The 13,933-nt window shown below is 34.3% G+C and overlaps 1 protein-coding gene across 1 annotated transcript in view; it reads left to right on the forward strand.

The window, feature by feature from the left end:
• The window catches only part of LOC145261100 (tectonic-like complex member MKS1), a 474,527-nt gene that overhangs the window by 293,878 nt on the left and 166,716 nt on the right, over nt 1–13,933 (forward strand). Inside the window, exon 8 of the mRNA XM_080119317.1 lies at nt 2,900–2,945. Coding sequence (XP_079975443.1) covers nt 2,900–2,945 — 46 coding nt within the window. The remainder of the gene's footprint in view (nt 1–2,899; nt 2,946–13,933) is intronic.

Genomic DNA, 13,933 nt, shown 5'->3' on the forward strand with positions numbered 1-13,933 from the left:
CCACTAGAGGGTGAAAGTTAATGAAATGGATGTCATGTCAACTGAACGATGAAGAATGTTATGAGAGGATTGAAAATTATGAATGGAATCGATCAAAAGTTGATGAAATATACTCTGATGAATTTATAGCACTTGTTCTGTCTTAATGTACATACTCCCGACTAACTTGACAAGCAGTAAAATCCCACCCCTTCATTATTGAAGTTCTTAGATACTGGAAAGCTTTCTATGCTAATGGGTTTACCCCCCCCCCCCTTCCCGGACTGTTAGACTTCAGAAGTTCATCCCTGTTTCCTGTTTCTCTGACTATACTAACCTACAGAAGACTAAATGTACTGTGAACAGACATCTTCCTGCTCAACTGCATACAATCCCCTGTTAGACATGATTCCAAATAGTAGCCCCTTACATCCAAGTGGCAGTAGCTATGTTTAATGTGAGAAGAAGTAAAAAATATGACTTATACAGATTGTTTATGACAAGTATTTGTTAACATTGGGCTTGAAGACTGCAGGGAAACAGTTTCATGCTAATGAGTTCTATTGATGTGAAGAGTTTGGAAATAAGCTGTTTGTGGAAATTCTGTTTGATGTTAGAGGAAGAAAGGAAAGTTCTTTGCAATTGTGGTAAAAAAAAAACGAGTTCTTGCTGTGAATGCCTTCAGAGCATCCATGGAAATAATAAAGATAGATGAGCAACAGTTCTTTCTTACATTAAGTAAAGTCGTCGTTATCATCATCATATTAACGTCAGTTTTGCATGCTTGCATGTGTTGGACAGCTTTAACCAATTTACTGGTCAGGTATTTATTTATCCTTCTCTCAAGTTGAGTTTTATTGCTTCCTCCCATGGTTTCCTTGGACTTCCCTGTGAACTGAACCAGCTACCTCAACTAATTTACCTCATCTACTAACTTAAGAATTCTCATTCGTTCTTTCATTGTGGCCATACCATCTAAGTCTCCTGTTCTGCACACATTTCCCTATACTGTCCAACTGTAATCTACCTCTGAAATCACTAGAACTAAACTTTTCTTTAAATATCACATTACGCATCATGGTAATGAGTGCTACTGATGTGAAGATCTTGGAAAGGAACACTGTTCATGGAAACTTTGCTTGTTGGGCATAAAGAGGAAGAAAAGAAAGTTTCTTTTGCAGTTGTGGTAAGAAGACGAGTTCTTGATGTTAATGTCTTTCAAGAAGAGGGGATATTTATTTATCTCCTTTAAAAAAGTTTGATACTAGGGTCAGAAAGTGGGATAAAAAAATAAACACTCCAGACGTTGAGCACTTTGACCCTGCAACAGATGACAGTGTAGCCGTGTCAGCATTCCTCGGTAAGGGCGCTTTAAGTAGTTAACAATAAACTGACCACTTATCCTAGAACTGCACCGAACCAGCATTACACTGCATTCAATCATTACAGAAATAGTCTAATTATATATTATTTTTATTGGGATCCTAGAGAAGAATGGTTCCGTGGATAGAGGCATTGAGTCTCTCAGATGCCAGGTGAGCATTTAAAATAGTGGTTTCAATCCTACCTAAAGCAGGTCAGAGGATTAGTTGGCCAAAATGTGGTGATACAACGACAACAACTATGGAAGTCAGTAATTACTGGGGATACAAGACTCAGCACTTCTATCCCGTCATGGTTAATCACCTGAAAAAAAAAACACGATAAAACAACTATGAAGATGAGGGTAACAGTTCAGAAAAAAAAAAATACAGGAATGGTCTAATCTTTGGCTTTGTTTTTGGGGTTTTTTTTTTACAAAGGATTTCCCTCTTATCAAGGCTCATAAGCCACTCAAGAATAAGTATTAATAATAAGTGTACGGTGGTCATTGCGACAATATTGTAGTAATCTTTAGTCGTGGAAATTTGGTAGAATCTGATTATTTAAGGGGACGGCTCAACAAGAATTTGTTTATGTTGTTTACTTGAAGATGACCATGTTGTAATCAGTTGGAAAGCAGGCTAGCAGAACAGAGTTCCACAGACGGGCAGTCCTAGGAAAGAAGCTTTGTTCATGGAATCCACATTTAGGTTTAGGCACAGATAGAGAGGGAAATTGTTGATAGCGGTTTCAGATAGACGCATGTTTTTTGTGAAAGTTTGGCAAGACGGGCACCATAGATTTGAGCTCGGACGAGCATTTGTCGTGAAAATAACGATAGAGTAGAGACTGGCTAGCAACGTCTCTTCTGTGGGGAAAACATTGCAAGGAAGAGAAAAGGGCATCACCTACTAGATTATGAAGTGGGTTGGAGCTCAGCCGTGTACCTTTCATGGTAATTACAATAGAGCAGAAAAAGACTAGCAATGTCTTTTTTGTGATAAAGAAGCTGTAGAAACACCCACCCCCAACCACACACACACCTACTAGATTGCGCAGTTAATTGTATTTTGTCAGGATAAGAATGTTTGGAGTGACACCTGCACAGATTTTTTAAAAATTTATTTATTGCGGACTATTATCCTCATCTTTTCTTAGTTGTTTCACCACGTTTCAGCCAATTATTACTCTGGCCTTGGTAAAAAAAAAAATTAATAAATAATACTCATCTCAATAATGAATTCCAATTAAAATAATACCTACACTGATGTTTTTAAATTTTTTAGATTAGGATTTATAATTTGGATTATTTGGACTATTCTTCTCATCTTGAGTATTATTCGCACAACGTTTCGTCTGATGTAACTTCCCACCTTCTTCAGGTGTATCTTGCCGACTTTGAGAATCTTTTTAATGAATTTTGGAATTTCTACGGAATTTCAAACCTTTGATTTCTGAGAACGTCGACTGAAGTAAAATGAAACAAAAAAGAACTTGCTTTATATGTTGAGAGAGGTATGTATATATATATATATATATATTTTTGTCTCGTTTACAGATGTTTTTGAGTACAGCATTGAACATGTATCAAACAGGATTAGTTGGTAAGTAAAATTTGATTGATTTTATTTTATCGATTTGAGATCATGCTGAAGAATAAATGGAATGAAACAGAACTCTATAAATGGATGACAAGAAAAAACAAAATTAATTTCGGATTATTTGCTCTATCAAGGCCAGAGAGATAGGTTTTGTATTGGAATGCCTCCAACAAGTATCGATTATCGCTAAAATCTGATTAAACAAGAAACAGTCCAATTTTAACAAAAAATTAACTCCCTTATATAGCCTAACATCACGAGTGCATTTGAGAAGTTTTATCATTGCACAAACAAAAGGGCCTGGCGTATAAAACCAACAATACATTTTTTGGTAAGACAAGGGTGCGTTCAAAATGAATATTTCTGTTTAGAGCACAATTGGACTATGATACTTAACTTTTGCATTTTAAGCTTTAATTCAATCCATCATATTAAAATAATTTTATAAAATCAACATAGGTTCTCTACAGTGCAATGTCGACTACAATGTATTGTAGATTAAGTCACTGCAGGGAGGCATGTGAAGCTCCTGCTAGTTGCACCACGGTCTGACTAGAGCAGGCAATCAATTGATTTGATTGAAAAATTGGCGATTTCAGCAATTTTTTTTGTTTTTTTTACATAGGCGTCACCACTTATCAAGGCCGATAGGTCACTCAAGGATAAGGGTTAAAGAGTGTACAGTAGTCAAAAGGACAATATAGTAATCGATAGTAATGGAAGTTCCGTAAATTTGTTAACTTAAGTGGAACGGCTCATCAGAAACTTGTTCACGTTGGACTTGAAGACAGCCATATTATAGACAGCTGGAAAGCAAGAAAACGGAAGACAATTCCGCAGCCGTGCAGTTCTAAGAAAGAAGCTTTAATCATGGAATTTATGTTTAGGTTTAGGCACAAATAAAGAGTGGGGAGAATTATTGATAGTGTTTTCAGCTAGTCGAGTGTTTCTTGTGAAAGTTTGGCGAGGGGGGACCATAGATTGAAGCTCAGTCGAACACTTTCCATGAAAATAATGATAAAGCAGAAACAAACTCGCAACATCTCTTCTGTGAGACAGAGGTTGCAGCGAAGAGAAAAGGACATCACCCACCAGGCCATGAAGTCTATTTTGAACTCTATCAAGGCAGGACAAGTTTTTTCTAGCAGCTCCTGCCCATATGTGGCAACAGTATTCCATCCTTGGACGTATCTGGCTCTTATATAGATAGAGAATAGCATCAGCAGTGAGATATCTACTGGATCGATAGAAAGATCCGACCATTTTTCCAGCGGCCTTGGCAACAGATTTGATTTATGTATTCCATTTAAGATCAGGAGTAAAGGTCAAGCCCAGAAGCCTGTCAAAACTTGAGGCCTTCCCAAGACGAGAGCCATTCATTTAATTGATGCCAGATGGGGATCAGAACGTTGATGATGTAAAGATAGAAGCTTGGTTTTAGATGCATTAAAAGTAACCAGCCACTCCTTTCCCCATTGTACAACGTGATCAAGATCAGAGGAGAGAGAATCGGAGAGAACTTGGTCGTTTACTGTCTTAGATGTGCTACCATAGATGGTAGTGTCATCAGCAAAAATGTCTACGAATTTTGATGACAATAAAAATATGGGAAGTGTGTAACACTCGTTGATCATCATTCAATCCCAGACAACGTTGGGTCTCCTTGCCAGTTTTCCATAAAGCTATATTTAAATTTTTTTATATATCTATACCCACATGTATATGTATGTGTATGTATATGTACATATGCATGCATGCATGTGTGTGTGTATATATATATATATATATATATATATATATATATATATATATATGCATCTATTTGATTCTAATTTTATTTATTACTTCTATTTTGTTTTTTATTAAGTCTTTCACTTGATTGCTCATTTTTCCCTTGTGTCCCTCGTTCCTGCAGTCGCTACCCATCCCGCTACACCTTGCAATATTTTTCTTTCTCAGGCTCAGTTGCTGCTGCTTCTCTGCCACTTTGTGAGTAAGTGCATAAATAAAATATGAACTTTAGAAAATGATATATTAAAAAACAGTGAAAAAAAGAAAGAAACGTGTGAATCTTTTCAAGAGGAAAAGTGTTGCATTGTGGGAATTTCTTTTATACTTTCTGATTATTATCAATCAAGTCTGATATATTTTTTTCATTTCAAATAAAAGACTTTGAGCACTTGCACAGAATCACCTTTCCCTTCGTCTTTATGGGATACAATACTGCTTAAAAAGTTATACATAATTCAATTCCTGACTAAGTCTTTCGAAAGGTTTCAAATTTCGAGAGTTTTTTTTTTTTTGTTTTTTTTTTTACATTTCATGGTGACCTCTTACAAGGTTTCCCAGTGGGGAGGGACTGGACCAAGCATATAAAAAATAATTAAAAAAAAAATGTTCATATTTTACTTTTAATTCAATTATCAATGAATGTCAGTATTTTTCTCCACAAAAATGTTTTATTTAATTTTAAACCATTTTTTTTCAACCTTTTGAATTACGTGCAATTTTTTTAAAAGTTACTAAGCGAATTTATGCAAAATTTCATTTTTTTTTTACACAAGTAAAATAAATTTATATTGTATTTTGTATACATATAAACTGTGTCAATCGCTTCATTGCAGATTAGTAAAATATCAATATTTCCCTAAATATACGGCACAAAAAAATGAAAATTGTACCATTAAAGGGCTGCTGTAAGTTTAGTTATTTCCCAAAATTTTATTCAAATTCATGCTATATTCACGAAGTTATGGTAATTTCTTTATTATCAAAGAAATTTTACTGTCCATCGCTTTATTGTAGATCTCTTACAATGCAAAAAAATCAAACGAATAAAGGTTATTGAAAAGCAAAGGATAATTGCTGGAATCGCAGAAGGATTGTCCATCAAAAATTTAGGCACAGAGCTGGAATGGAATCCCAAAACCTTGGCTGCATTCTTGAACAACCCAAACACCAAATCCAGAAAAATAATGGCATCAGGAGAAACCTTTTAGATCGCGATATTCAGAAAATTTGTAGGGAAGTCAACCGAAACACAAACAACATCAGTGCTTTCGTTTTTGCAAAAGCTGGAATCGCTCCAAGATCCAGGCATACCTGATACAATGTGTCGAATGAGATTGCAAGGAACATCAAACTTTTTCCAATGCCTCCATTGAGAAAACAACATAGGGGAAAACGAATGGCTTGAACACAGAATTACATGAAAATGGATTTCCAACAGGTCCTATTTAGGGATGAGGCCCATGCTACTCTTGATGGTCCGGATAGATGGACCAAAGTTTGAAACCCGAACGGAACTCCGACCCGTTACAGAGTTCATCGCCAACAAGGAGGTGGAGGCATCATGTTTTGGCTGAGAATCATTGGTTGGACCATTCCGAGCACCAGAGGGTGTAAAGCTTACCAGCAATGCATACACGACCTTTTTGGATAATCATTTGTCAACATAGCTAGATGACCTGCCATTGTCACGTCGCTTTCAGATGATTTTTATACATGACAATGTATCATCCCATTCTGCTTGGGGCGACTGCATCCTTTGGAATTCATAGGGGAAACTCTCATGACCTGACCACCATGTTCTCCAGACCTTAACTCAATTGAATATCTCTGGTCAATATTAAAAAGAGGAGTTTATGAGGGAGGAGAGAAATTTACTTCCAAGGATGCCTTGTGGAGGAACATAGTTGATGTTGCTAGAGCCATAACTCCTTTTAAGATCAAAGAATTGATTTCTTCAGGGGAACAAAAGGTTGTTTTAAGTTATTTTAAAAAAAATGGTGGATATGTCAATAAATAATTAATTTATATGAGGTCCATACCTAGAATATGTTTTTGTTTATTATTCTTTGACAGAAAAATATAATAAAAAGTAAAGTTTGCAAGATAAGACATTGTATTTTTGCCCTCAAACAGCATTTTAAGAGACCTGCAATAAAGCGATGGACAGTGGAAATTGATCGATAAAGAATAAGATGCCATAACTTTGTGAATATCGCATGAATTTAAATAATTTTTTGGGAAATAACTAACCTTAAAGGAGTCGTTTGATGATACAATTTCCATTTTGTTGTGACGTATATTGAGTGAAATATTGATATTTTATTAATCTGCAATAAAGCGATTGACACAGTATATATTTATGTTGAGTTTTTATGTTATTATGATCTATGGATTTTAGTTTTGCTGGTAGTTTAAAACAGTAAATATTTATCATTTTATTATTAGTTTATGAAGACAATATTTTCCAAAAAAGCCTGAACAACAAAACGTACCATATAGGAGAAATTTCACTTTATTTTAAAACCATAAAAACACACTCAATGAAAAAAAAAAAAATCATTGACTTAAATTTAAAAAAAAAAAATCATTTTATCATCAGTATCAGCAATTTACTTTAAAAAATATGAAGAATTTGGAGTCAGAAATTAAACTAAAATTTATCCTATACCAATTCCGGTACCTCAAAAGAGCACTTATGCACTTATGTTACCTTGCTGAAATAATAACGTTAAAAAGGTAAAACACAAAGAAATCCTACATGGAATCAAAAAAACTGAAACTGTATAATTGGATGCCCACCCCCACCCCAAATGACGGCATCAACTGATACCACACCAAATAATCGAGGTGGGACAAGGAGGATGGAAAGACTAAGGAGAAAAAGCACTTAACAGACCATCACTGGATGAGAGTGAAGAGGACTGGGACCTTCAGAAGACTTATTGCCACTTTAATTCCAGTGAAGGCCAATGGCCGCTACCATTGAGAAATCAGGTGAAAGAGGTGGAAAGTATTGGAAATCTGAGGAAACTTGTTGTCACTTAGACTCCAGGGCACATCGCAGGTTGTTCTCAAAGAGGCCTGTGTGAAAACTTTTAGTGAGACAATAATGATGATGATGATGATGATGATGATCACCCCCCCCCTTTTTTTCTGAGAGTGTCACCATAAACAGGTACCATGCCAAATGAGGGTCAGGTAGGATGGAAATACCGAAGAAAGAAAGCACTAGCTAGACCTCCATTGGAGGAGTGCAAGGAGAACTGGGATTTTGGGGAGGCTTGTTGCCATCAATGAGAAATCAATGATGAGCGGCTGTTGTGATAATGCAAATTCTTTTACAAAGGTTATTGAAAGAGGTGGAGAGTGCTGGAAATCTAGGGAGATTTGTTGTCACTCAGACTCCAGGGAACATCACAAGTTGTTTTCAAAGAGCAATCTCTGATGATGGCTTGTGTGAATACTCCTAGTGAATAACTTGTAACCGGTTGTTGGTAGTAAGCAACCTCTGATGATGACCTCTGTGAGAACTCCTAGTGAGTGAATAATAATACTGACAATAAAACATTACTCTTAATAACAATTTTTTGATATAGTAGTTAGCATATAAATTTATATAGGAACTAGCAGGGAGACCCGACGTTGCCTGGGATTGAATGATGATCAACGAATATTTCACACTCCTATATTTTTATTGTCATCAAAATCCCTGAAATCGCCCGGGAGGAAGCTTCACATGCCTCCATGTAGTAACTTAATCCAAAATATATGTTATTCTACATTGCACTGTAGAGAACATGCTGTTTCTTTTATAAAATTATTTTATATAAACTTCTTTCCAGTTGAGTAAATTTTCAAGTTTTATAAAATCCTTTGCAGTTAGTGAAAAAAACATTAAGAAATTTATGTGCGGAGTTTGAACCTACAGACCATGTCATGCAAATAAAAACAAAAAGAAATATGCTATCAACTTACCCACAGTAGAATGTTCACGGCCCGTTCTTCTATCATTGTTGCTAAGCGACGACATAGAAAAATTGACTTTACCGATGAAAGATAAATTAAAATAATGGTTTCGATTATCGGTAATTATAGGGGGTATTCTGAGACTCCCAGACTTATACACTAAAGTTCTGTAAATTTTAAAGAAAATCTGTTCAGCCGTTTCGGAATCTATAAGGAACAAACTGACACACACACACACACACAAAGTTGCATTTATATAATTGTAGAGATAAAAATGCATAAAAACGTTGAAGTAAAGAGAGAAAGTATGGAGTGTTCAATTCACATGCGCAAGCGTAAGAAAAGAAAAGAAAAAGATGAAAAGAGTCTTTATCTTGTTTTTATTTTGATAAAAAATTCTAATAGTTTTTATAGAGCTAATTTTTAAATCTGACTGCTTTGTGGTTTTTTTTAGTTCAATCTTATTTCAATTTATTTTTATTATCAGTAGTTTCTTTTTTTATATATATATACTAGCTGTACCCTGCCACGCGTTGCAGTGGCTCAATTTGGTGTAATGTAAAATTTTAATAAAAAGAGAAAATGCATGTTTCTTATATTAGTACAGCAATCCACTGCAAAAAGTGAAAAAGAAGGCGAAAATGAAAAAAATTGTACTCTTGCAGAATTTTATCTGGATCCTCGGGAGTTTCTGTCAATCATTCATGGTTTGGACTTGACCAACAATCAGTGGATGAAGCCGAACGTAGCAAAAATGTTGGAACGCTAAATGTTTTTTTTTTTTTGTTGTTGTTTTACAAAAATGTGAGTTATTAATTAATATTTGGTTGATGGTGAGGGGAGGGGGTTACTATACACAGATTCGAAAAAGTTGTCCAAAAACAAATAAATGAAAGCAAAGGTAAGTTACGTTTCTACCTAATTGGATAATTGTTTAGTGTTTTTATGTAATGTAAAATGTTTAATCAGCTCAAAAAACAGAAATGGTCGCGGATTCTGTTGAATACGTTAAGTTTGGGAAAGTAAGTTGAAAACTAAAAACTATACAAAACAGTGTCTGAAACTCACCGAATATATGTTACCATGACATAGGCTGGCATAATCGGTGGGTTTCTGACAGTATTTTGTATAGTTTTTTTTAGTTTTAACTCACTTTCTCTAACTTAAAGTAATCAACAGTGTCCACCACCATTTGTAGCTTTCAAATACCCCGATAAACACTGTTTTTCGAGCCGACTAAACGTTACATTAAATGAAAAGGGTTTGTATTACTAGACACAGATACAAAGAAGTTGTCAAAAAATAAATATATATAAATAAATGTTATCAAAGGCAAGAAAAGTAAATGTTCTACCTAACTGGATAAGATTTTAGAGTTTTTATGTAATGTATAATTGGTTCAAAAACATTCAATGTTTATCGGTATATCTGAAAAATACAAATGGCGGCAGACTGTATCGAACACATTAAGTTTGGGGAAATTTTGGGAAAATGAGTTTAAACTAAAAAACTATACAAAATACTGTTAGGAACTCACTCAATATATGTTACCATGACGTAGGCTGGCATATAATCGGTGGTTTTAAACTTTTGCTCGATACAGGTGATGACTTTTAAAAGTCCCTTTTAGTGATTACCTGGTTTGAGGATATTTGTACAACCAAACGGCAAATCTGCTCCAAAAAATCCGGTATTATTTTACTTTAAGGCCCGTTTCACGTTCATATATAACGAAATATTTTATTGTAGATTTCGGTGTGCTAAGAACGAATCTGCAAACCGTTTCCGTAGCAAAAAGAAAGTTTTCATGATATTCATGAAATTACTTTTTCGAAAAGTGTGTGATCACTTTTCAATGTAAATTTAACTTAGAATGAGCACCCACTTTCTGGCCACCTGAGAGAGGGGCATTTTTCTGTGTTTCTTGGCTAAAAAGTTTTTTTGTTTGATTTCTTTTGCATGGTAATAACCCCTGAACCCTGGGACTATTTTCCATTTCACAGCTGTAGCCTTCGTTTACGCTATGCGTGAGCATAAACGAAAGCTGTTTAGCCAATAAACATGGGAAAACATCCCTCCTCTTTCAGGTGGCTAGAAAGTGGGTGCTCATTTTAAGTTAAATTTACATGGAAAAGTGATCGCCACTTTTTCGAAAAAGTAATTTCTTCATATCATAAAAACTATTTTTTTGCGACGGAAACGGTTTGCAGATTCGTTTTTAGCACACCAAAATCTACAAAAAAATTTTTGTTATTTACGAACGTGAGACGCACGGCCCTTAATGGAAAATTATATCAAAAATCCGGGGGAAAATAGTTTTCAATAAAAACAGCAAATGAATTCGATAGAAAAAAAATGGATGCTATTTTTTTTTCTTTTTTCTGTGTGTTTCTTGGCTAAAAAGTTTTTTGTTTGATTTTTTTTGCATGGTATTAACCCCTGAACTTTAGGACTATTTTCCATTTCACAGACGTAGCCTTTGTTTATGCTATGCGTGAGCATAAACGAAAACTGTTAAATAACCCCCCCCCCCTAGTCAAGGCTAACGCATGCGCACGTAACATTTTTTATTTATTTACTTACGTGGTGGAGTTTCTATACTGATAGGTTTTTTGAATTTTTTTCACTGGATTATTATTGATTGAACACTAACCAGATTATGAAAAAAATTGAAAAAAAAAAAAATCATTTCAACATTTGAAAGGGGTACTCACTTTTTAGTTACTACGTTCTGGTAAATCGGTCACTCATTTTTTTTTTTTTTTCTAAATATGGAAGTGTCTTCGGGAGATATGAAATGGTCGCATGTTGACGAAGCAATGTATCGGGAGGCGTACGGGATGAAAAATTATTGGTAAATTTTTAGATTAGGTCCACCTCCTCAATTTTCTTTTAAATGACAACTTGAAATGGTTTTCGACTATGCTGAATACGAAAATCGCATTGAAATTTTGCAGAAATAAGTAGTTATCAAGATATATAAAAGTTGTATTATTTGGCGGCCATCTTTTTTACGTGCGTGTATTTGTTTATGGCGCGTGTGCACATAAAAAGATGGCCGCCGAAGAATACAGTGCATAATACAACTATTTATTTCCGCAAAATTTCAGTGCGATTTGCATGTTCAGTGGAAACCTATAAATGTCGTTATTGAAAGGAAAATTGTGGAGGTGGACCTTATCTAAAAAAATACCAAATTATTAAACATTTCTCCAGCATGTTAGTGAAATTTATAATACTTTAAAAAAAAAAAAAAGTTTTGAAAAAAAAACAAAAAAACTCACCTTTCATAAAAACAATTTAAAAAAAAGAGACACCCACAAACTGACTTTTAACTAAATAAGTTAAAAAAAATTTTTTTTAAAAACTCAAAACTTTCCTTGTTTTATCGTTATTTTCATGGCAGGTGCTCGTCTGAACTCCAATCCCTGGTCCCCCCTTGCCAATCTTTCACGAAAAACACCCGTCTAGCTGAATCCACTGTGAAAAATTTCCCCCACTCTGTGCCTAAATCAAAATGCGGATTCCATGAACAAAGCTTCTTTCTTAGAACGGCACGCCTGTGGAACTCTGTTCCGTCTGCCTGCTTCCCTCCGGACTACAACTTGGATGTCTTCAAGTCCAATGTTAACAAATTCCTAATGAACCGCCCCCTTAAGTAAATACTTCATCAAATCTCCACACTAACGTAATGTACTTGCAATAACCCTTATCCCTGAGTGGCTTCTGGGCCTTGATAAGTGGTGATCACTGTGTAAAAAAACAAAAAACAAAAAAACAATAAAAAAAAGTCATGTTCAATCTATTTTTTTTTCTTTGAGAAACAAATATATTTCTGACTTACAAATGCGGTAGAGGCACATTATTTTTACTTTCTATGGTTTTGATATACCGCGTTTTTATTGCTTCCAAAATGGGTGACTGATTTATCAGAACGTTGTAACTAAAAAGTAAGCACCACTTTCAAATGTCGAAATAATGATTATAGAAATTAAGCATCGGAGTGATGGTTGTACAACGTCGCCTTTCGCACTTTTACAAACATTATTTACGTTAACTCTTTTCATAAATAATTTAAAAAAAAAAGTAACTAAATCATTTATTGATAATTTGTTATGTGTACAAACATTTATTTATTTACGTAGGCTTAACTCTTTTCATGAATAAGAAAAGTTTTACTCTTTAAGCATAATAAAAGGAAAAAGTTACTGAACATTTATAAAAGGACTTACTTCTTTTCATGAAGGCCAGAGGAATAGTTGGCCGAAAAGTCGTGAAACAACTAATAAAGATGAGAATAATAGTTCGCAATAAATAAAAATGGTGCTAATGCAGAGAGCGATCCGTGCTATTTTTTAAATCATATTTCCACGTTTAATTAACGTTTTACGATATGTTTTTTATTCAATTGTAAGGTTAAAGTACAGAATAGGTACAAAACATCCTCCCCTCCCCATGTTAAGAATGACTTTTTAAATAATAACATTATTTAAGCACGGATCACTCTCTGCATGAGTATCATAAAAATCAATACAAATAATACTTATCTCAATAAGTGAAAGGCTAATTTCTACCGGAAATAAAATGGTGATAATCTCGGAGTTACGAAAAATATTTTTTATTTAATTTAATATTTTTATAATTCGCAATGTTAAATTATTTTTATAACATAAAAACATTCCTTGACTTTAAAAATAGAATTTCTGAAAATTTCAATTAAATTGGTAATGTAGAAATATGGTTTTATTCACTTTTAACGAACCAAAATTACATTTTTATATATATAGATTGTGTATATTCTTATTAATTGATATCATTGTTTTTATTTGCACTCTTTCCTTTCACTTTCTCTTTTTCCTTTTTTCTTCCTCTTCTCATCTTTTCCTTCCTTTCTTTTTTCCTGTTTTTTTTCCTATTTCGATGCAAACCTTAACCCCACCCCTTCTTTTTCGTCTTCTTCATATACATTAAAGACCGTTATCTTTCTTATTCTTAGTGACACGTGATTTGACCTCCTGATAATACTTTTTGTGATTGCTGACTCCTTGGATAATTTGCATTACAGACAAAGCTTTTTTATATGCAATATCGTTTACCAGTGACTGGCTGACGAAACATGCTCATAAATGTGTAGCGACATATTAATGTTTATGTAAAACAAATAAGGAGTATATCTTGCCCTACTTCAGCACTTTTTTGAGCATTAAACTTTATTGGTTGCTTCACCTCTGGAA

Source organism: Euprymna scolopes, chromosome 37, assembly GCF_053919585.1.
Source record: "Euprymna scolopes isolate OS-2025 chromosome 37, ASM5391958v1, whole genome shotgun sequence".
In the NCBI taxonomy this organism is placed as follows: Eukaryota; Metazoa; Mollusca; class Cephalopoda; order Sepiida; family Sepiolidae; genus Euprymna; species Euprymna scolopes.